The sequence below is a fragment of the Apodemus sylvaticus genome, chromosome 12 (assembly GCF_947179515.1).
Source record: "Apodemus sylvaticus chromosome 12, mApoSyl1.1, whole genome shotgun sequence".
NCBI classification, from domain to species: Eukaryota; Metazoa; Chordata; class Mammalia; order Rodentia; family Muridae; genus Apodemus; species Apodemus sylvaticus.
In genome coordinates, this window is record NC_067483.1 from 2,058,004 (window position 1) to 2,082,378 (window position 24,375).

General features: G+C 35.3%; 1 protein-coding gene across 4 annotated transcripts in view; it reads right to left on the minus strand.

Moving 5' to 3' along the window:
- Positions 1-1,319: 1,319 nt before the first annotated feature.
- LOC127697254 (uncharacterized) overlaps positions 1,320-24,375 on the minus strand; it is a 309,028-nt gene continuing 285,972 nt past the window's right edge. The window contains exons 4-8 of one of the 4 annotated variants that reach the window (XR_007980431.1): positions 20,685-20,782; positions 8,323-8,385; positions 5,892-5,990; positions 4,297-4,411; positions 1,320-1,488 (exon numbers count right to left, since the gene is read on the minus strand). Coding sequence is in view for 3 of the 4 variants with exons in the window: in XM_052200268.1 (XP_052056228.1) it covers positions 4,350-4,411; positions 5,892-5,990; positions 8,323-8,385; positions 20,685-20,782 (322 nt within the window). In the remaining variant the exon portion in view is untranslated. Of the gene's footprint in view, positions 1,489-4,295; positions 4,412-4,562; positions 4,642-5,891; positions 5,991-8,322; positions 8,386-20,684; positions 20,783-24,375 lie in introns of those variants that run through there. The other 3 variants (XM_052200268.1, XM_052200269.1, XM_052200270.1) reach the window with 3 other exon arrangements.

Sequence of the window (24,375 nt, forward strand, 5' to 3'; positions counted from 1 at the left end):
AGTGGGAAATAGACAACAGCGAGAGGTGCACAATCTGCCCAGCTCTTGTGCTGATTAAGGCCAATTGTACATAGAAAGGTTGTGTGCAATGTTTGTCTGAGAACTAAGTGGTCAAAGGCAGGGTAAAAACCGGAGTTGGGATTAAATAATTTCTACACCATCCACATATACAACTCCTGCCCACCCCCACATACACAAATAATAAATGTAATTTTAAAGGGGGTTAAAGCACTTGTTAGTAAACATGAGGATCCACGTTCGATCACCAGAACCCACGTGGTAGGACAATAAACTGCCCAGTCACTATCCTCTGGCCTCTATAAATGCACACTAACACACACATATGAACACAGAATAAATTAATGTAATTATTAATTAATTAACTAATTAAAGGTTTTTCACATCATCTCTTGTTGGCCCAGACTCACTTCTGTCTTTGGTTTACATAGCTCGCTTCCCCACATCTACCTCTCCTTATCTCATGCCTATCATGCTTACATGTGTTTCTCCTCCCTAATCTCCACATTTAAATCTATATTAAACTCTTTATAAACTATTGTTCTGGGGACTAGACAGATGGTCCCCAGGTTAAAAGAACTTATTGTGCAATCATGAGGCCTGGAGTCCAAATTCCAGCATCCTCTAAACACCCATGAGTATAGCTTCCAGGAAACAGATATTGTCTTAGGCAGAAATAATGAAAAACTGCCAGTGATTTGGAGGAAAAAACACCTACAAATGTATGGCAAAAATTCAAAAACTCTGTTCTTTTAAAATATAGCCCACAAAAGAGTTAGGACCTGGGTTATGAATGAAAAGGAAGTAAGTGAAAAGCCCCGTTCCTTTCCTACCATGTAACCCAACCAAGTACCATTATTATCTCTACAAATCTGTTTCTTGCTGAGTGTGCCAATTTATATGCTGCTTCTCAATATCAAAAGGGAAACCACTTAGCAAAGACTCCTGGAACATAGTCCATACAGAGTAATTTATTAATTATTAAATTTTGGGACAAATGTTAAAAAGACAAGCAGTGTTTCATGTTTATTTTTAACTGTCAGACACAAGGCTTAATATCCTGACTTAAAGTTGAGACTGAGATATAAAAGGAATTACAAAAAGCCATTTTGCCAAGGACAAATGCTAAGTAAAAATAACTAGTACTATGGAAATATAATTTACATAGGCACAATAATAAGTTTATTAGAATAATTTGATGCATCACCTCAAAGTTTTTATTATTACAAAGATATGGTTTCATTTTCATAAACAATAAAGGGAAAACAACACATTAAAAAAAGAGAGCAAAGGTAGGAATGAAGAATATTACTAGGTTGCTTTACTTTCCAACTTAAGAACCAAAATTCAACACAGGAAAAACTCCTCGTACAAAAATGGTAGAAAACATCACACTAAAGATAATAAAACACCTCTCGTTCCTGAACACTTCAAAAAACAGACTTCCCTGAGATCTTCGAGTTTTCCTGTCTGGAAACAAGAAGCCCCAGTAAGTTATTTCATCACCACAATCCTATTTCCAACATCAAAGCAAAACCTAGGAAAGCCACTCTGGTGGCTTTCTCATTCTCAGAAATTTATTTTTATTTTATTCTAGACATATAGAGAAACTACTTAAAAAGTTAAATAAATTCTGATTAGGTGCACAGAAGGATGTAGCAGCACAGCACAGCTCCTAGGTGCAGGTGGGGCCCTGGGGGGCTGTGTCCCAAACAATCTTATACTCAGGTGGTCTCTGCGTACATGTCTGTACATGTCTGCTCAGTCCAGAGCCTAACTTCTAAACTGACTCTTAGTACATTTAATTTTGATGCTATGTCTAATATTGACCCATAGAATGAAATACCATGAAAAGTAAAAGGCATTGGAAGACAATTTCTAGACAGGGTTGGCTGCAAACTTAATAAAAGAGTATCTAGTTGTTTTATGAATAGCAAATATTTTTACAAGTGCCAAAGGGGTTAAAGTGCTTAAGATACAAAAACATACATCATAATGTTAAAACAAGAATATATTATCAAGTTATTATAGCCACTTTTTTTAAGGAGAGGAAAATCTCCTTTCATCAATTTTCAATAGCAAGTGGAACTCAAACATTTCCTCTAATATTTGGCTTCTGATCATCTGCTCAGATTTAGAAATGAAAGAGATTTAAGTATAAAAGGTTGTTAAATATTATAAAACCCAGTGGCTGAAAAGAGGCAAAGAACAGACAGTGATGGAAAGCAAGATAAAAGAAGATCGCCGGCTCCTTGCTACTTTCAAAGAACAAGTGCCTACCAAGGACAAAATCTCGATGCAGACTATTTAAACAATCAGCCAACTTAGACTCACCCACCAGACTGCGCAACAAAGGAACTTAGACACTATTAAATATATACATCTGAGGGTTTTTCTCATTTTGACAGATGTTCAGGAAGTATTTACTTAGTGTTCAACATGCCACTAGTACTGTGTACTTCCTTCAGCTACACATTTCTTGCTTTCTAGAACTCAAGTTTTTATCTTTTTATAATACCATATAGAGGGGCTAGAGAGATGGCTCAGTGGTTAAGAGCACCAACTGCTCTTTCAGAGGTCCTGAGTTCAAATCCCAGCAACCACGCCGTGGCTCACTACCATCTGCAATGTTATCAAATGTCCCTTTTTAGTGTGTCTGAAGACAGCTACAGTGTACTCGTATACATAAAATAAATAAATCTTTTTTAAAAAATAATACCATATAAAAAATCCAGAAAGATAAAGCAATGTTGTACAAAGGTGTGCTTAAGAAACTAACTACAAACAATGAAGCAAGGCCTAAACAAGTTCAGGAAGTTACCCCATGATATACTGACAAAAATCACTAATTCTCAAAATTTTCTGAAAACAGATAACAGCTAATAAAAGCCTTAGAAAACTTGAAAAACTGATAGATAGACAGATAGATAGATAGATAGATAGATAGATAAATAGATAGATAGATAAAGTATAAATGTGTGCCTACAATTATGTTTCCCAATACACTGTGTAAGCAGATGATTACAATCAATAAAGACTAATTCCAGAAAAGAAATCCAGATGCCCAGACTCTGTTTTGCCTCATCTGGGTCTTTTATAAAATAATCCCAGTGTTTTATATCTGACAAAACAGGGAACCAAAGTAACTTGGATAAAACCAAACTCTAGATCCTTTCTACTGTGCTATATATCGGTCTTCTAGTAAATGCTTCTCTAAAAGAATGATTTTTTTTTAAAAGATTTGTGGTTTTAACAGTTTATTCCACAAGGAAACCAATGAGAAAGAATTTCCAATTTCTTTCAAATTGTAATGCAAGGAATAAAAACTACATAAAGGTCTTATGAATGTAAAGAGACTAGTTTTCTAAGACAGCTATGAAAATATTTCTTCTAAAAAACAAGTTCACTCAAATGAGGCATTTAGATTCTGGTTCCAAAAGAGGTTGTATCCTTTCTTAAATCAGGGTTTCCCTACTCTGTAGCCTTCCCTTGAAAATACTGTTCTCCTGGTGCTCTCTCCCAAAGGCTGGGAGTAGGTACCACCGTGTCTACCTTTAAATTCTTAAAAATACTGAAGAAAACAAACTTCAGTGTCTTCACTGTGACATAAGCCAAATGGCTAATAACTTATTTAGTTAATACGAAAACAATTCACCCCATGCTTTACAATCCCAATCTAAATTTATACACAGTAGATTGGGTTTCAGGAAAACACCATCATCCAATTCCAGAAAACATAACTATGCACCGGTCATCTGCTCAGATTTAGATTTTGTTGTGATTCAAGTTGTCACTTGTGGAAGTTTGGACCTAGGTCTTCTTCCCAGCCCCATGCTCCCAGAAATAAAACTCAGACTCAAAATATGTATACTTACAAATATCTTGGCCTTATAGCTAGTCTTCTCTGACTAGGCCATAGTGCATTATAACCCACTTACTCAAATCTACTTTCTGACACATGACTACTTACCTGGGCTCAGGTACCATGTGTCAGTCTCGTCACATTTTCCCAGGCAAATATCTCATCCCTGGCTCTATCCCAGAATTTTTTCTGCCTTCTGAATGTCTCATCTTGTATTCTACACTTTCCTATAGGCTGTAGTTTTCTTTTAGTAAAATACACAAGATATTCTCTCTACAGTCACTAGCATCCTTAAAACCTTCAACTTCAAATTGTTAATTATTCTAATTCTACTTGTACTTCTAAGGTACCAACACCACCAGCAATATCCATAAGCCACCCAGAGGTTACTATGGCTTTTAAACACTCATGTGTACCTGCTTCTCCTTTCAGGATTTTATTTTGGTAATACTGCCACTCCAGTTGGATGTTAGCACCACGATGAAAAGGTGACCTTCCTGTGCCATAGTTGCTGACAGAGCCACTGTTTTTCTTGTGAGAAAAAAAAATTGAATTGTTTCTCTACGTACAAAAGGATGTTAAGGTCATGTAATGGAATTTTTTCATGCAATTTTAATTATATAATATTTGTTCTTTAATCACTTATGCATTAAATCTTAAAAAGCATTACCATATAACATCACCTAATGTTTTTTAAGACAGGGTCTTCTGAAATTCTCTATGTAGACCACGCTGGCCAGGAACTCACTGATGTTCACCTGCTAGGATTAAAAGCATGCACCACGCATGGCTCCAGCAATGTTTCTGTAAACCGACTCAATCTAAAATCAGCAGAGTCAGTTTTCCATGGCTTTTCATTTCTTACAATGAAAAGCAGACAACTCAGATCCCAGGCTCAAATTGTAGGAATAGACAACAAAACAAAAACTATAAACAGACTTTTACAATTTGGATATAAATACGTTTTTCCTCCCATTTTATTTTTTTTTAATTTTATAGCAATAGAAACAAACTGGAGATTCATGCACAGCAATTGAAATCTGATGTTTAACATATAACCAAATGTGAATTTCAGACCCCCAGATTTTGCTTTGGTTAAGAACATTACTTTAATGTATCATTTCCTTTTATGTATAAAATTACAAGACAACAATAATGTTGTAAAACTGATGTGCAAGTAAAACACCACAGGCTTAGAGGGCAGGAGACTCAGAACAAAGAAACACATAACACAGAAAGTCTTCTTGCCTCTCCATATAAACTAGAAAAAAGAACAATTTACTAGAAGGTAAGTTGTCCCAAGGCTAAAACTAATTCTTTCAAATTCAAAATAATACTTTTCAGAGCTAAGTCACAACTACCTAGGACAAAAATAAAGCCTTGTTGGGAAGCTAGAATTTTCTAGGATTTTCACATAAGAGAAAAACTGACTTTAAATAGAAAACACTATTGTAGCTTTCTTGTCAAGAAAGAACTAAGGAAAAATCCTAAATAAATGTTTCAATACTAATAAGTAGTACACACATAACCCTAAAATTTCATTTAAAAAAAAAAGCAGACTGCCCAGATGACTCACCTCTAGAGTATAAAATTATTAAAACCCAAAGATTAGTATGTTTACCTACATTCATAGAGGAGAGTTACTTCAACAGAAGAACAGAAAGTCTGAAGACACAGGATAATAGAAATTTTCCCTTAACAAACAATAAAAAGATATGAAAAATATCCAGAAAATATCCTCATCTATTTGAGATAATACAGTCCTCAATTTAAGATACTCTTCTCTGTATATTTCAGCTTACACCAAGCAGTAGTTTTCTAATTTTCCTACACTTGTGAATATAGGCTCCATCCAATTTGAACAAAGGAATAGATTTGACTAAGAAAAATCAAAATACTTTCCAAAGAATACATTGTTATCAATTCACACACACACACACACACACACACACACACACACACACACACATTGATATGTATCAACTTTCTTAAAACAAACAAGAATACAGACCTTTGAGATCTGTTATATTTCTTATAGCCCCTGAGACAAAGAAGCAATCAATATCAACATGCCTTACAGAGCTCTGCTGTCTGGGCCAGCTCAATTTGCCTAAAAGGAAAAAAGAACATTCAAACCCAAACTAATACTTATCATTTAAAACAGATTAGTTAATTTTAGAAATCACATTCAAGAAGAATGGTATCATAACATAATATAGAATATACTATGGACTGTATACCACCTTAATAGATGAATTTCAGTTTCTCTAGTTATCTGATAGAATTTTAAATCACTTCTAACAACACCATGGTATTCTATCTTATTCTATTTTCTAATTGTCTTCTTTTAAAATTTAATTTTACAAGATAAATTCGATTATTTGTAACAATTTTGGTATGTGTAGTTTCACATACTTAGCTTTAATAAGCTCCATTCTGCACAACTCTACAAACTTTATTTAATGAAACAACAATAACAATGGCTACTGCCTCCCAGTGTTCTTGATAAGTATTAAAACAAAGAGGTTTACAGGGGGAGAGATTAATTCTCACAGCACTATGGAAAACATTACTACTACCCCCACCTTTTATAGACTAGTAATTTAAGTCCCACAGCTGATGAATGCCCAAATTGCAATTTAACTCCAGTCTGCTTGATTTCCAACTTTTTAGGCTATCATACTACTCTTCTAATTAGACATATTTCAAAAAGTCCACAGAAAAAAAGAAAAATCTACATACAAAGGGAATTTTTCTTTCACCATTAGATGTTACTAGTTCTGCAGCACGTTTATTGCATTTATGGAGCTGAAAGTTAATATTATCTCGTAAGGACAATTACTGACTTAGAAAAACCAGAGATTGTTTATAAGGATTATTATAATCCAACTATTAGGATAATATTACTTTATAATAATTTTATTACAAATACCCCTCATGGTGTTCCAAAATATAATAGTACAGGTCCTAAATCTAAGAATCTAAACTCTAAGAACTTTCTAAGCTTATAAGAAGTTCTGATTTCAAAGAATATGCTTGCGTATCAGCTTTAAACAACAAAACAAAACAAAATAAAAAACTTACTCCCGAACAACTGAGCCACTTCACGTACTAACTGTGAGGCGATTGTCTAGTCCCACTAGGTGCAAGGCACTGAACCTTTCTCCCTGCTGCTTTTAAGCAGATGTATGCTGGGCATCACTGATTCCTGTCGTTCCTCTTGCAGAGAGGAAATAAGCCAGAAAGGCAAACACCCATGCATGCTCCTGTCACAGAAAGTGGCAGAGCAAGGACTCAGATCCAGGCTACACTAAATCAAACTCTTGCCATTCTCTATGTAAATTTCACTAATCACGATCTTTCTTTTGTAGAACAAGGTATCAAACTCAGGGCCTTGAATATGTAAGGCAAACAACAATCACAATTCTACTGTTCAAAGTACTATGAAACAGAAGGTAAACAACCTAAAAAATGTTAAATATTTAAGGGGCACAGAAGATTTAAATAAAATGCCTATCACATGGTTTCTTACAACATATAAATTTAAAAATTTACTCCCATTCATTGACCTAACTCATAATAGTATTCTAAAGCTTTCAAGATCAAGTGACCTTTGGTTAAAAAAAAAACCAAGAAACAAATAACAGATGGCATTATTATGAAATATTCCAAACTACTGGCTAAAAGCCTATTTAGATATACAAACAAATAACATAAGAGCAACAAACATTCACATAGAAAGACCCTGCAACTTTCTAAAACCCCATTAGCATCTCCCTCTTTATGCCTCCCTTTCCACAGTTATAAAGATTACTATCATATAATCTTGAACCTTACTTTTTGCCCACAAAAAAAAAAAGAGACCAAAACCTTTGTCAAAATAACTGAACTAGAATCTAGTTTAAGTAACAACTATCACAAAACAGCTTCCTGTTGGATTGGGATGACAAGTGTTAGCCACACACACAAATGAGACAATCTACATAGATGTTAAAACAATCTCCCTAAGTTTACCACATAGTTACAACAGTTCTATTTCAATTTTAATTTTTAAGAGTGCATTATTGAAACAGCCTTCTAGAAAATCTCAATTACCCTTACCAATCAGCATCATTCTCACAGGAGATTAGGAACGGAATATAAAATGTCACGTTTATACAGCTCATAAATTCAGCTGTTTATAAAGTCCCCATGAAGAAGGAAAGCTTGGAATCCCAGTGCATACAGCACTGAAATGACCTGACATTTTGAGGTAGCCACAGTTAAGTTTAATGGGAAACATAGTAGCAAAGTTTTCAGTTATAGTTACTGTAACTTATATAACCTAACATTCCTAGAGGATTTTTATATTAAGAAGTTTGGAATCATTAGAATACCAGTAAGAACATCAGAATGAAAGCATCAAATAGAACTGTATTGAAGAAAACAATTTTAGTACCTACCTGTGTCAGGTACAAGGGAAGACCAGCCTGTTTTTATTTTGTTCCAAATCAGAGGAAGGTTGCCTGTTAAGATAAAGGATTGAGCAGGAAGTGAAGATCCACTTAAATATATTTAAAGTGCAAATTTACTAGGTATCACCAAACACCCAGAAGTCAACAAAATGATGTATTTAAAAAAAATCAAGCCAGGTGCAGGACTTAAACCACAGCACTCAGAGACTGAGGGCAGGCAGATCTCTGTGAGTTCGAGGGTAACCTGGTCTACAAAGTGAGTTCCAGGACAGTCAGGGCTATACAGAAAACCCTGACTCAAAACCAAAACAAAATTCTGACAGTTAGCTTTAGTGTTGAACCATTATGACTCTAGATATCAATAGTAGCATATCTGACAAACAAATATGCATGTATTACTGGCAAGAAAATACACTGTTAACAAAACATGTTTATGCTGCTACAGCAGACTAGACAAAGGCATATTTGGAAAACAGCTGTGTAAGAAATATAGTAAAACACACATTTAAATAACTAACACTATTTGGATTTGTATTAAAGAGTCAGACCACACAAGCAGACCATCATGTACTTAGGTGATGCCATGTGAACCTTCTCTCTATTTTAATTAGTCAATCAAAGGTTAGAGTCTATGATTGGGTAATGGAGGGGAAAGGTGGGATTGGAGGTTCAAAAGGGGGAGCAGGTAGAGGAAGAAAAAGAGAGAAGGAAGAGGAGAGGAGGAAGCCACTATGGACCACATGGATGGGAGAAAGCACAAATCTTAGTGATTGGGAAGTAAGTATTTTGCCAATGAAGACATATGACTTATAATTAAAATATTTGGATTATGTGTCATTTATATGGGCTATAAGGGTTGGAAATTTTAGCAACAAATTCGTGCACCTTATATCCAGCTTAGAACTGAACTAAATTGAGAGGAAAATCCAGCCCCCTATATCCTAAACAACCAGAAGTAACAACGCAGCCCTGAGCTGGGCCACAAGGTGGCGCCAATGTCACAGCATAGTTGGGGTTCCCTGAGCCTGAGAAAAATTCAAGGACCCAAAATCAATGCTGCCTGAAAAGCAACATTCACAGCTGAAGATCAGCAATTGAACAACAACAGCTATCTTTCCAGAGCTTTCTTCACAGACACAGCAGACTGATCTAGGCATTTCAGCTGCAAGCCAAACTTCCCCTGCAGCTTTCGAATTTCCAATATCCCCCCACCACACTTCTAAACAGGGCACAGGACAGACAAACCAGCTCTCCCAAATGTTTACACTGCAGGCTGCCTAATATCAACACACATGCTGAAGGCTATAGGCCAGACAAAAGATCCAGAGGGCAAAAAAACACAAAAGCCAAGGATCTTTGTGCGGTCAGCCCCTCCCTACTAATTAAAGACCAATAATAAATTCTAGTAAAGACTAATAAAAAGGCCAATAATAAATACTAATAAAAAACTAATAATAAAAGAACCACAATTTTCTAAATCCAACACCAGAGGGAAACAAACATACCAAATAATAAGACCAAATATTAAGAAATAAATAGTAATTACTGCAATTGTTTTCTCATTCATTTCCTTCCACATGAATAAGGTGCTACAGAGAATTAAGGAGTTTCTTAACTAGTGATTATAAAAAGCAATGATATTTTTAAACAATTTTTTGTTTGTCAGAGTATATGTGACCGAAGTCTAGAAATTAAATTTGCCAAGGTACATTGAAGAAAATTTTGCATTTTCTAGAGACTAACTCTAAAACCTGTACTAGGATAGACTCTGAAGTAACACTTTACCAGCAAAATTTGTAATTATAAACAATATGATCTATCCTCATTAAGCATAGAAAATATTTTGATTGATTAGTACTTAGTTTTAACTCAACAAACCTCTCCCTAATAGTTAGTTTCAGTCATCACAGAGACAACAGTACAATACTATACTAATGAAAATGTAGCTCTAGCATTTGTCTCTATAACAAGGACTAAAGACTGCTAAGGACTGCTAAGGACTAAAGAGTGCTAATAATCACATACATTAAGAGTCATAGCCCAGAGAAACAGATGACACTATGTACTAGATACTTGTGCAATGTTCCTAATTCTCAGTATTACAAGCAATGCTGAGATAAACTAAAATACGTTAAATTGTTCTATGCAAAATATCTACTTCCTCAGGACAAAATTCTTGACAGTAAAGTGAACTTTAAGGGTTACAGTTTATGAACACTGAAAACACAGAGTTGGTGTATAAAGTCACATCATACCTGAAACCATATCATAAACTAAAAAGAAAATAATTATCTAGACATGTAACTGTCTTTATTCATTAAACACACCCATTTTCCCAGTCATCATTCTCAGATTGCTTCCTCCAACAGCCCTGCCTCATGGTGGGTAGAAAAAATTAAGTCAATTTTATATAATAATGTACTCTTCGTTGATATTTATCAAGGGAAATGGGAAATTTGAAAATTCAAATGTCCAATTAACGGAAGACAAAAGATTAATGCCAAGTAAATTTTGTCAAATGCATTATTTTCAGGATGCTTTATCAGTACAATCTGTCCAGAGAACTTCCTCCCTACAGTTTAAGCCTCATATTTAAACACATTTCAAACTTTCAACTGGCTGAGTGAGGTCTATAGAGAATGAATCCATGTCCTCCTGAATAACAGCACTTAACATTCACTTTGCATAAAACATCAATAAATCAAATTAACAGTCACTTACTTGTTACCACTACTTAGTTAAACAATCTACTAAAATATTCCCTTTGGAGTGTTTGTAGAAAGATACAGAGAGGAGGGGATATGTTCTATGGTGATGTGGTGAGGTATGGGAGAATGGGGTGCCTCAGCAGGCCCATGCCAAGGCATCCCTTCCCCCTGAGGACCAGCCACATGATGGTATAGTATAGAATAGAGTTTATTAAGGGCATGGGGAGGGGAATTAAGAGGGTGGTAGAGGCAGAGAAAGAGACACTAGAGAAGTAGAGTAGAGATGTAGAGGCCAACCATGGCATGTGGAGAGAGAGGGGGGAAGGCAATGAGAGAAGAGAAAAAGGGAAGCAGGAAAAGAGCAAGGGAGGAGCAAGAGACCAAGAGGGCAAGAGAGCAAAGAGGGGGCAACCAGGCTCTTTTATAGTGGGTCAGGCCTACCTGGCTATTGCCAGGTAACGATGGGATGGAGTTTGGACAGAATGCTAACATCCTTCATCATCTGACAGAAAATGGCTCTTAAACTAGGTCATACTAGCCAATCAAGAAAACACACACAGTATAACACACCTGCCATACAAACTGCACCCCGTGAGAAGTTCATTAAAAGAACACAGCACAAGGGACTGATTATCAGGATAAAATATGTAATACATGAGGCTGAAATATAATACAGCAAGGGGGTATTACTGCACACCCATGCCAAGATGTGCTCTTGAGAAATTACTACATGCAAGAGATCAGGTGTGAGGAGGATTACTGGGAGATAGCAGAGGGGTGAGGACCTGCAGACTGGGTAGAGGCAGACAAGAGCAGAGCCATGAGGGCAGATAAGGGAAGAGGGGGCCAGAGGACAGAAAACACTGGCAGAACTAAACTGTACCATACAACACCAGGATTACCAAACACTGACACGTCTCTAGCTTCAGTCTTAGGGACTAACTAGTAAGCTCATTATTGACCAAAGTCAAATTTTTCTAGCCACAACTTAGACTATCACTGCATTACATTTCATACATTAAATACAATATTTACACTGCTTTTGGTAATTATGCATGTTTATATCAAAGATTATTATATGAAGCATTAAATACCCTATTAAAGTCAAATTAGCTTTTGTAAGATTTATAAGAATCTTTAACACTTAAAACATATTTTATCCACACACATGACTCTTTAGTTTTTTAAATGACCTTTGATTTGGTTTCTCTTTCTGAAATTTGTATTAATGGCATATTATATACATGAAATATGGTTAAAGACACACAGAAGTTGTCAGCTAAGTCATAGGAGTAAAAAAGAAAATTTAAATGTTTTAGGGGCATATGGAAAAGGCCCTGAGAATAAATTACTAATTCTGCGAACAGAAGAGTTTTGCTTTCAATTTTGCTCCAGGCAGGTGTGAGGGTGTTCAATGGTGTATTCATTACAAGCCCAGAACTGCCATGTGTTTCTCTCAAATTCTCCTTAAGTAGCTTATTTACCAGTCCTGAAGACTTTATCCCTTAAGAGTCAGAGAAATTCCTATTAGAAAATTACTGTTTCCAAGAACTCTGAATCTATACACCTACTTTTAAAAGCAAATGACTTGAGAATTCTGCTAATGTGTATGTCACAGTCATTAATGTAACTGAATAAGAATGTCCCCCACAGACTCAGATATTTGGACACTTAGCTGGTGGTGCTCCTTGGAAGGGATTAACAGATGCGGCCTTGCTGGAGGAAGTGAGTCCCCAGAGGTCAGCTTTGAGAGGTTAAAGACTGTTGCCATATTCAGTCTGCTTTCTCTGCTTCACACTTTGTGCCTGCAGATGTGAGCTCTCTGCATTCTACTCCAGCTGCCACGCCTGCTGCTTGCTGCATTGCTGCCCATCATGATGTCTATTAAACTATAAGCAAAGTTTCTTTCTCATGGGAAGGGGAACAGGAAGGTCGCTTCCTCAGGTTTGCAGCTTGCTTGGGAGAACATCAGGTTCTCTGCGTGAGGAAGTGTCTCCTCTGTCTTGGTCGGCTGAGAATGACAAAGACCCTAGGTTGCCTGGAAACTAGCAAGCTGCGAGCAATCTCCTCATGCGATTTCTCTATAGATAATAAAATATATCTTCAAATTTAAATCCAGGTATGGGGTATTACACCTATAATTTCAGTGTCTGGGAGGTAGAATGAGGAGAATCAGGAGTTCAAGGACAGCTTCATTTGCATAATGAGCTCAGGACCAGGCTAGGCTACAGAAACAGTATCTGTTCTGAATGAATACATACATACATACATACATACATACATACATACATACATACATAAAAAATTAAAAATAGTGATTCATTTGATTGCTCATTTAAGAGCACCTATGCTCACCAAGGTTTCTGCTGTGAAAAGCCAGTGAGAAAATCCTTACTGATGGTGTAATAAGGAGGGTAGACAGGTCTGATACTCAGATAGATGCTTAGACTATAGATATGGATCAGGAGTGCAGTACTTGCCTGTCTTTCAAGAGGCTGTGAGCTTGGTGTCTATATTGAAGGAAAAACAACACCAAGCAAAGCCCACAAGAAACTAAAACTGTTTTCTATACAAAATTGTCCCAACCAAAGACACCTCCCAAGTAATGGAAATTAGTCAAGTATCAGAAGAGAACAAAATTTACAAAGATCTGCTACTTCTCCCCAAATGGGGTTCTTTCCACTCTGAGACCAATCTGTCAACTCCAGAGGAGTGGCTGAAATGTAGCCATGTTTTTAACAAACACCATACTAAAAGAATGAGGACTGCAGTCTACAAATCTTCCAAATATTCTGATCTCTATATAAGGGGTTAGTATCTCAGAAATAAGAACAAACTAGAAGTAAACAAATCAAGTTTTCCAGAAATTAAACCCCACCTCACTTTAGTTTATCTGTGAAGTGGACTGAAGTAACTGGCAAGAAGCAACTGGCAAGACTAACTATATTCCATGTAGCAGCTATCCCTGGTGGTCAACTTGACTATATCTGGAATGAACTCTGACCTGGATCTTGGCTTAGAGATCTTGAGACACAGTGGCTATGAATCCCAGAAGATTTTGACAGGGAAATCTCTAAGTTCAAAGTCATCAGGGAGCAGGGCAGTGGTGGTACACACCTGTAATCCCAGCACTCTGGGAGGCAGAGGCAGGTAGATTTCTGAGTTCAAGGCCAGCCTGGTCTACAGAGTGAGTTCCAGGACAGCCAGGGCTACACAGAGAAACCCTGTCTTGAAAAAACCAAAAACCAAAAACCAAAAAAAAAAAAAAAAAAAAAAAACAAAAAAACCAAAAAAGGCCTCAAACCAAGACAACTACAAGATAATTTTATGAACATATATCATAATGAAATCCATTATTTTGAATACTAATGAAAAGGAATAGATTTTAATTGTTCTTACTAAAAAATTAGTGAGGGAATTAATGTATGCCAACTAGATCAAATTTGCTATGGCACAGTATCTAGATATTGTGCAATATCTGGCTTCTCATAACCGTATTTATCCTACATATTTCAAAATAATCCATTATACATAGATTATACAAAATAATCCATTATACATAATAAATTTTTATTTTTATGAAAATGTGGACACAAAGAGATGCATATACGTAGTAAGTTTCACGTTGAGTTTTATTAAGAGAGAATAAAAAGGGTAAAGGATAGAAGGAGCAGTTATTAGGCAAATACCTTACCGCAGCATCTACATTTGCAGGTGAGTCTCCATTAGGATCTGCCAGCATAGAAATGACACTAATCATGATGGTTTCCACAGTATGGATAGGTAACCAGCGTTCCTCTGGCTTCTCATAACCATATTTATCCTCCCCAGGCTCATGAAGAATAGAAATGCAAAACATCACCATTTTTATCAACTGTAAAATTATAGAATAAGAATTGTTTAAATTTGGTTACACATAATCTATTACAAATGCATAATCTGTTACTTATGCATACAAAACATTATTTACAAGGAGATTTCCTAAATGTAATCTACTAACTTTTAAGAATGTTACAGATTAACTATATTTTACATTCTTTAAAATTACAAGTAATTGCAGACCTCCACTGCTGTCCCTGATTCAAAGGACATGCCGTCTCTTTTCTACTTCTCCAATTCTTTATTCTCAGCATTTACAGATTTACAGTTGTCTTTCTCAAATTCTAGTTAAGATGGTCCTCAAGGTTCAGCAAATAAAAATTTTAAAGGGGGAGGGTGATGTAATAATAATAAAAATTAACAGACTCAAAGAAAGACACACATTGGAGAGATATCTCAGTGATTAGAAGCATTGGCCATGAGCTGGAGAAATGGCAGCGGCTGAGAGCACTGACTGCTCTTACAGAGGTCTTGAGTTCAATTCCCAGCAACCACATGGTGGCTCACAACCAAATGTAATAAGATATGATGCCCTCTTCTGGTGTGTCCTAAGTCTGCTATAGTGTACTCACATATATAAAATAAATAAATATATCTTTAGAAACACTGGCTGCTCTCACAGAAGACCAGAGTACGATTCTGAGAACTCACATGAGAGTTCACACCCTACAGTCCCAGAGAATCTGACACCCTTTACTGGCCTCTGTGGATACCAGGCATGCATGTGGTATACAGACATATATATATATATATACATATATGTATATATATGTATGTATGTGTATATATATATATATATGTATATATATATGTGTATATATATGTATGTATGTGTGTATATATATATATATATATATATATGCAAAACATCCACATACTAAAAATAATAAAATAGGGGCTAGAGAGATGTTGCAGTGGTTAATAACACTGGGGCTCTTGCAGAGGACCTAAGTTTAATTCCCAGCACCCACAAGGCAATTCACAATCATCTGTAATTCTGCTTCCAGGGGAGCCAACACCTTTGTCCTACATCCATAGGTACATGGTACACATACATATATGCAGACAGAACACTCATAAACATAAATATACACAATAACAAAAGCTTTAAAATAAATAAGTGATACTCATAATCTACTTCACAAACTCATTTTAAATGCAAGTTCCATATAGTAACAGTCAGTGGGGTAGAAATACAGAAATATCCTCAATTTTATAGGGGATAAAGAAAGACACAACTATATCTCACTTTGCACTATTTTATCCAAAAGTAAATATTCTCAAAAAATCCTACAGTGTTAATCTATAAACATATTCAAATAATTATATCAGCAATTAATAAAAGTAACTTTTCACAGTAAATGTCTTCTGTCAAAAATACTGTCATTACTTGAAGAAGTTTACAAAACAAGTAGGAATAAATAAATTTTCTGAGTATAAAAAGATTTCAATCAGTAATAACATATGTATGCTTGTTTGGTTGGCTGTTGTTTTGAAAGAGTTTTAACTGTCCCTGTTAGCAATCTTCCTATCCCAACTCATGGTTAAAGAACACAGGGAGACTGAGGGAATAGGGAGAGACAGAAACAGAAGGAGGGAGGGAGGAAAGGAGGGAGGGTGGGTGTTTGTATGTCAAGGGATATAAAATTAATCAATCCAACAAGTACTTTTGGAAGCCCTACTGTAAAGCAAAATTACTCTTCACATGTAATCAAAAACTCATGTTTTTGCTGATTTATACAGAAACTTTCCTTTAACTGAGGTTTCTCTTCTTAACCCACTCCCATGGCTTGTGAAATCCAACAAAATGGAATTAACAAATAAAAAAGGAACAGTATTAAACATTGTAACATTCAGCCCAAAATGTTGTTTTTGTTTTCCACTACGTTTTACAAAATAAGGAACTGTCTTTGAAAAAATGAGATTGAATAATTGTATATAATTCCATCAGAAGGAATCTACTTAAGATCAAGATTTGGAAGATAGGAACTGAAGGGTATATGTAGCTCAGAGAAAAGAGGACTTGCCCAGAATGCATAGCCTTGGTCCCACATCCAGCATCCTATAAACCAGTCTTGACAGCACATATTTATAAGTTCAACACTCAAGAGGTAAACATAAATAGAAAGATTAGTAGTTCAAGGATATCTTTAGCTACAAGATCAAGGCCAGCCTGGAATGCATGAGACCTTGTATCAACCCCCAACTCCCAAATCATTAATGGGTCTGTTAAGATTACTCCATTGTTAAGAGTATTCGCTGTTCTTCCAGAGGACTTGAGTTTGATTCCCAGCAACTATGTGGCAGCACAATCTTATATAATTGTAGTCCTAGGATATACAAAACCCACTTTTGTGATCTTGAGGCACCAGGTACACATATACAAGGACCCACCTACATGCAGGCAAAGCACCCATACACACAGAACAAATTAATAATAATATAGTGTGGTGGCCCATGCCTTTAATCACATAATATAGGAGGTGGAAGCAGACAGATTTCTGAGTTCCATGCCAGCCAAGGGTAGATGATAAGACCTGATAGATAGATAAATAGATAAGATAGATAGATAAGATAGGTAGAATAGATAAGATAGATAGATAAGATATATAGATAAGACAGATAAGATAGATAGATGATAGATAAGATAGATTAGATAGATAGATAGATAGATACATAGATACATAGGATAGATAAGATAGATAGATAAGATAGATAGATAAGATAGATAGATAGATAGGATAGATAGATAGGATAGATAGATAGGATAGATAGATGATAGATAGATAATAGATAGATAACATAGATAGATAAGATAGATAGATAGATGATAGATAGATAAGATAGATAATAGTTAGATAGACAGATAAGATAGATAGATAGATAGATAGATAGATAGATAGATAGATAGATAGATAGATAGATTAGATAGATAGATAGATAGATAGACAGACAGACAGACAGACAGACAGACAGATAGATAGATAGATAGGTAGGTAGATAGATAGATAGATAGATAGGATGGGTGGATACATCCATACATACACACATACATACATACATACATACATACATACATACATACATAAGCAAACACCACAATAATAATAATAATAATAATAATAATAATAATAATAATAATAACAATTTTAAAAGAAAATGACTTTTAAAAAGCAATCATTTGGTAGAACAGTAATGGTGAATGTTTTTTGTCCCAGTACTCAGAAGGCAGAGGCAGGAAGATCTCTAAGAGTTAGAGGCCAGTCTAGTTTACAGAGTGAGCTCCAGAACAGCCAGGACTACACAGAGAAACCCTGTCTCAAGAAACAAAAACAATTACTAGTCATTTAAATTTGAATCATTTTAGATTTAAAGCTATAGAATCTTAAAATATTTTAATTTTACCCATCACTTCAAAAATGAGAATATCTATGTCATTAATTAACAAATTAATATCTGTTGACATGAAATTTATTTTTATTGTACTATATATAGCAAATAAAATTACAATTTTTTCCATTTCTCAGTTAAGAATTAAAAATCACAATGATACACAATTACAACCACTATACATCTTCCTCAAATCAAATTGCCTATACAAATTCTTTACTTTCCCTAAATCTTCAGTGTCTAAAATGCCCCGTTCTATTTTAATTAAATATTTCACTGAAGCAGAATCACACAATCAGTTTTGTTCTTTTAAATTTGTCATATTTCAATTATCATGTCTTCAAGATTCATCATTAAATGTTGGTAGAATGCATTCCAAGTTGAATGACCAAAATTAGAATCATGCCGAATCACACTTTTAAAATAAATATGTCATTTATATAGTCATCAGAAATAAACACTGATGCCATTATGGCTGTCTTATTCAAGACAAAAGTTCTTCTATACTGACACTGTTTAAATTCTAGTGATCTCTGATTTAAGCAACGTTTCCAAAGGTATGTTGAATGACAACTATGTTCTCTGTGAGATGTTAATTATTAACTCTATAGCTAGCTATACACTTAATATTTACATTTATTTTGCCAAAATGCTCTTAATTCCCCATACAATGTTTTGTCTGTTATTTTTTCCCTTTCATCTCATTGCTCTTTACAAATGGATTTATTTCTAATACTAAATCCACTTGAAAACCCTGTATGAAAGCTAGGCATGACAGTACAAATCTTTAATTCCAGCACATGACAGGCAAAAGCAGGATAATTTTTGAGTTTAATGCCAGCCTGATCTACATACATAATTTCAGGCCAGCCAATGTTACAGTGAAAACCTGTCTCAAAAATAAAAGAACCAACCAACCAAACAAACAAACAACAAAAAACTAAACCAAAATGACAAACAAGTAAAAACCAACAACAGAAGAGAGAGAGAGGTCTAAACTGACATACATCTAAGCTACACAAATTACTATTTGCTATGTAGTGTTTTTGGAAATTATTTTATTATTATTATTGTGTGTATCTATGAACACATAGGCCACAGACCATGTGCAGAGGCCAGAGCATAACTTAGTGGAATGCGATCTCTACCTCTATATGGATTCCAGGGATCAAACTCAGATTACTAGGCTTCCATGGCAAGAACTTTAACTCACTGAACAATTTTACCAGCTATCTCCATAATAACTTTATACCCAACACATTATTCATCTAGTTGAAGCATACAATCCAATTGTTTCTATATAGTACACTTCTCAGCTATACAACCAAAGCACACACATTTTTAGGAACTTTTGTCGTCATTACCACCCCCACAAAATCTTTTATAATCTATATTGACCCTTCTCCCCTTCAAGCTGTCCAGCAGTCCTAAACAACCATGAATATACTCTTCAGAGTTGCATATTCTTGAAATTTCATAAGTGGAATTATTAAATGATTGCTTCCATCTGTTAGTTAATTTGAAAAAAAAATATTTATTTTCCATGTATGAACATATGCCTGTGTATGGCCGTGCATGTGAAGGCAGACACTGACAGATACCAAAGGCATCTGGTTTCACTTTTTTGTTACCAAATCATACCAAACACTTTTATAAATCAAATCACATTTCATTATATGTATATGCAGTATTTTGCTTTTACTTTCATCAACTGATAGGCACTAGTATTATGGCTAACTTTTAGCCATAACTTTTTAGCTAACATAAATAATTCTGCAATCTATAAGATTTTGGGATATACCTTTACAACTTTCTTTGTTATATAGCTAGAAGAGTACATGTTTGCATCATCACCACATACATTTTATGCAATGTTGAAGAGCAAATCTAAGATTTTGTGCATGCTAGGTAAACACTCCCAGAGTGTGGTAGCAGCTCTTGCCTGTAAGCTGAGCAATTGGCAACTTAAGACACAAAGATTACCAAAAGTTCAAGGCAAACTTTAGCTACATAGTGAGGTCCATGTTGATCTGGAACTCAAGCCTGCTACTCCTCATCTCCAAACAAAGCAGAAAACTAAGAAAAAAGAAAGAAAAGGGAAGGAAGGAAAGGAAGGAAGGAAGGAAGGAAGGAAGGAAAGGAAGGAAGGAAAGAAGGAAGGAAGGAAAGAAGGAAGGAAGGAAGGAAGGAAGGAAGGAAGGAAGGAAGGAAGGAAGGAAAGAACCTAAGAACCTTTGTATTTAGAGTCAATTACAAGACCATATGCACAAAAAAAACCATAAAATCACTTAGCACTTTTACTGAGATAGTTGTGAAATCTTTAGTGACAGATCATTAAACTTGCAAATGTGAAAATAAAATTAGAAAACTTACCATTTGGGGGCCAAATATCTGTAATGAATTTCATTTTAGGAGGCCGGAGGGGATAATCTTTTGGGAAAATGAGATAAGCCTTAAAAACACCACCTTCACTGAAAAAATAAAAGAAAAACCAGGTTCATGAATTTAAGTTATTCTTTATAAGTACTCAATCAGACAAATAAAAGGGTACAGATGATAAGCCAACAAAAAAGGTAGATAAAAATACTAGTTTCCTAAATACAAATAAACAATTTAATAAACTACTATAAGTTCTGCTTTGCTAAACTCTCAGGTAATTAGTAAAACTAAAAGGAACACTTGGAAACAGAGGTGTCCAGATCAGATTATTGGTGATATGGTAAAAGTCTTTTCAGTATATGTCTTCAAATGAAATTCAGGAAGTTTAATCTTGTCTACATGATTCAATTTGCTGAATTTTCTTTATTGGTTTCAAATAATCTTTCTTCTATGCTCTGGTCATACCCAGACCTCTTTCTCATCTTAAAGTTTAGGCATATATTTTGTGATTTCCCTTTCTGGTATCAGATTGCCATACTTCTATTTATCTCGTTTGTTCATTTCATCATATATTAAAACTTCATTAGAAGGACAGTAATAAATAAAAACGTCTCCCAGAGAGGTTTTATACTACTAACTTTCCAGAATGGAAATGCTGCAATATTGATACTCTGTCTGTACTATCTAATGTACTACCCAGTAACACTCTGAAAATGGCTTGTGTCTTGGTTAGTTTTTATTATCTACTTGACCCTAGAACCACCTGAAAGGAGAACACTTCCATTAAAGAATTTTCTGGGTCATATTTGCCTATGATAATGTCTGTGAAAGATTGCCATGACTGATGACTGACATGGGAGGACCCAGTCCACTGTGAATAGCAATCCCTGAGCAGATGAATTATGTGAATGCTAACTGGAGACTACAGAAATTATTCAATTGTTAAGAGTACTTATTCTTGCAGAGGATATAGGTTTGATTCCCAGCACCCAAATGGCAACTCACAAGTAACTGTCCATACAGCTAGAAGAAATCAAGTCAGCCTTAGGAAGCAAAAATGACTAAATGGTGATATTCACATGGAATTCTAGCACCTGATATCTAGCTCAAGGTCATCCTGGGCTACACAGCAAGACCCAATCTCTAAAAGGTGTGTATTAGACTGATAAGATGGTTCAGGAAATAAAGGCACTTGATACACAAGCCTGACACCTGAGCTCTGTCACAAAAACCTACTTAAAGATGGATGGAAAGAACAAACTCTACAAATTTGTCACCTGGCCTCTTTATCTATGCTGTGGAGCACATACCCACATACACATTATGCACACTCACACTAATAAGTAATTTTTAAAAGATGGGGACAGATGTTTGTACACTGACATAAAAATAGAAACACAGCTGTGGTCACAGCCAAGTGGTTAAGGCAATAGACTAGAAATCCCTTCTCCAAGCACAGGTTCCAATCCTGCTGACTATTTGCTGGTCTGTTTAAGCCCATGTGTAATGTTAACACTCAACAGAATGCTGTTCTTCATCCTTCAAGTTTGGGGGAAGTCTCTAGTCACTGTGGTTATGAGCTTGGAGGATTGTAGTGCGGGATTATGAATAGAGATATTGAAATATATGTATACTAAAAAAAAGTGAGGGGCTGGAGAGATGGTTCAGCAGTTCGAACACTAATTGATTGCTCTTCCAGAGGTCCTGAGTTCAATTCCACATGGTGGTTCACAACCATCTGTAATGGGATCTGATGTCCTCTGATATATGTGAAAATAGCTACAGTACATTCATAAACATAAATTAATCTTTAAAAAGAATATAGGAAAGAAAAAATGGCAGAGATCCTATCTCAAAAGAAAAAAGCCAGGCTCTGAGTTGGAAGCCAGCCTGGTTTCCAGAGTGAGTTCCAGGACAGCCAAAGATACATAGTGAAACCCTGTCTCAAAAACAAAATCAAATGATGATGATGATGATGATGATGATAACAGCAATAATAACAATAAGAACAACACGTTACATGTAACAGTTATCAACTGTAGGATATAAGACATGGGATCCTTTTAATGTGCTTTGCACATTTTAGTACAGATTGAAATTTTAATTATAAATACTGGATTTTATTACTTTTTTCTGCTTAAAAAATGTTCGAGATTATTTAGCAGTTGAGGGAACTAGCTGATATTCCAGAAAACCAGGGTTTAATTCCCAACACACACAGAGACAAGCATCTGTAACTCTAATTCCAAGGCTATCAGCCGCCCTCTTCTGGACTCCATAGGCACTGCATGCACAGGGTAAACATTAAAGGGGATGTGGGGAGCTAGGGCGTGCTATTAATATCAAATATTTCCAAATAGTAAGGAGGTAAGCTGAGGGCTCAGAGTCTGAAAAGAAAATCACACTTGATGAAAACAGTAAGAAAAAGTTCATAAAAGATTAAATGGAAAAATGGTAAAGCGCACAATGAAGGGGATAATTTAGTGAAAAAATTAACATTTATATATGGAGAGTCTGTGTGGTTGTGCATGCTTGGCAACTCAAGGTGATTCTCATAAGTTCAAGGCCAGCCTAGTCAAATAATAAAGACCATATCAGTCTGAGAAAGATCTTTTCTCTTGATTTTAAGGGTGGGGGATTAAAAGAGGGTGGTACATAATACAAATAAAGGTCTCTAAAAAAGGAATAAAACTAGTTTCTGAGGCAATGGGAGGAGACTAGCAGAAAGACAACTAGGAACAGAGGTCCTCTAATATATAGCAAGGTACTGAAGGCTAGTCTTGGATACATGAGACCCGGCCTCCAAATAATAAGTCATCAGAAATTAGCTAGAAGTGAAAAAAAATAAAATAAAGCTAGTATAAAGCATAACCATGAAAAAGGAATGATGTAAGGCTGGAGGAATGACACAGAGCACTTACTACTCTTGCAAAGGCTCAGTTCTCAGCATCTGCATGTGGCAGCTCACAGCTGCCTGGTCCTCCAATTTCAGGGATCCAGTGCCTTCTTCAGGCCTCCAGGGGCACCTGCACCCATGTGATGTTTATATTACTCATTCAGACACATGAACACAATCTTATTAGTTTTTTTAAAAGCTGTTTTTTTCCCATGGAGGGATGAACATAAAATGTAGCACAGATATCAAGGATTAAAAAGAAAGTAATTAGTCTTAAAAATGAGCATTTTAAAATTAGAGTAGAAAATAAGTAGACAGACAGAATTTGAGAAAGCTAGAAATCCATAAAAGAGCCAAGAATATATGTAAAGGGGTATTAGAAAAGACTCTACAAAATATCTGCACCTCATTTCTCCCAGGTCACTTCATTTTGGTTGATTTAATTCATTCAAAAGCTTCACAATATCTGACTGGAATTCTCATGCTAAAAAGTAGCTACTGCCCCTCTAAATTGTGTAATTAAATAAGTAATTGTCAAATTTACTTAATAGTGTTGCCCTAAAAAATTTTAAGGCAGATGTTTTTCTAATAATTATGCTAGTTCTCAAATGTTTTTTTTAAATGGATTCACTTATCCTCTACTTTACCTAAGGATCATCTACCTGTGCCTCTCCTACCTCACTTTACCCACTCCCCCAAAAAACCACCTTACTTAAATAAATAAATAAGTAAGTAAATAAATAAATAAATAAATAAAATAATTAATAAATTAAAAAATAAAAAAAAAAC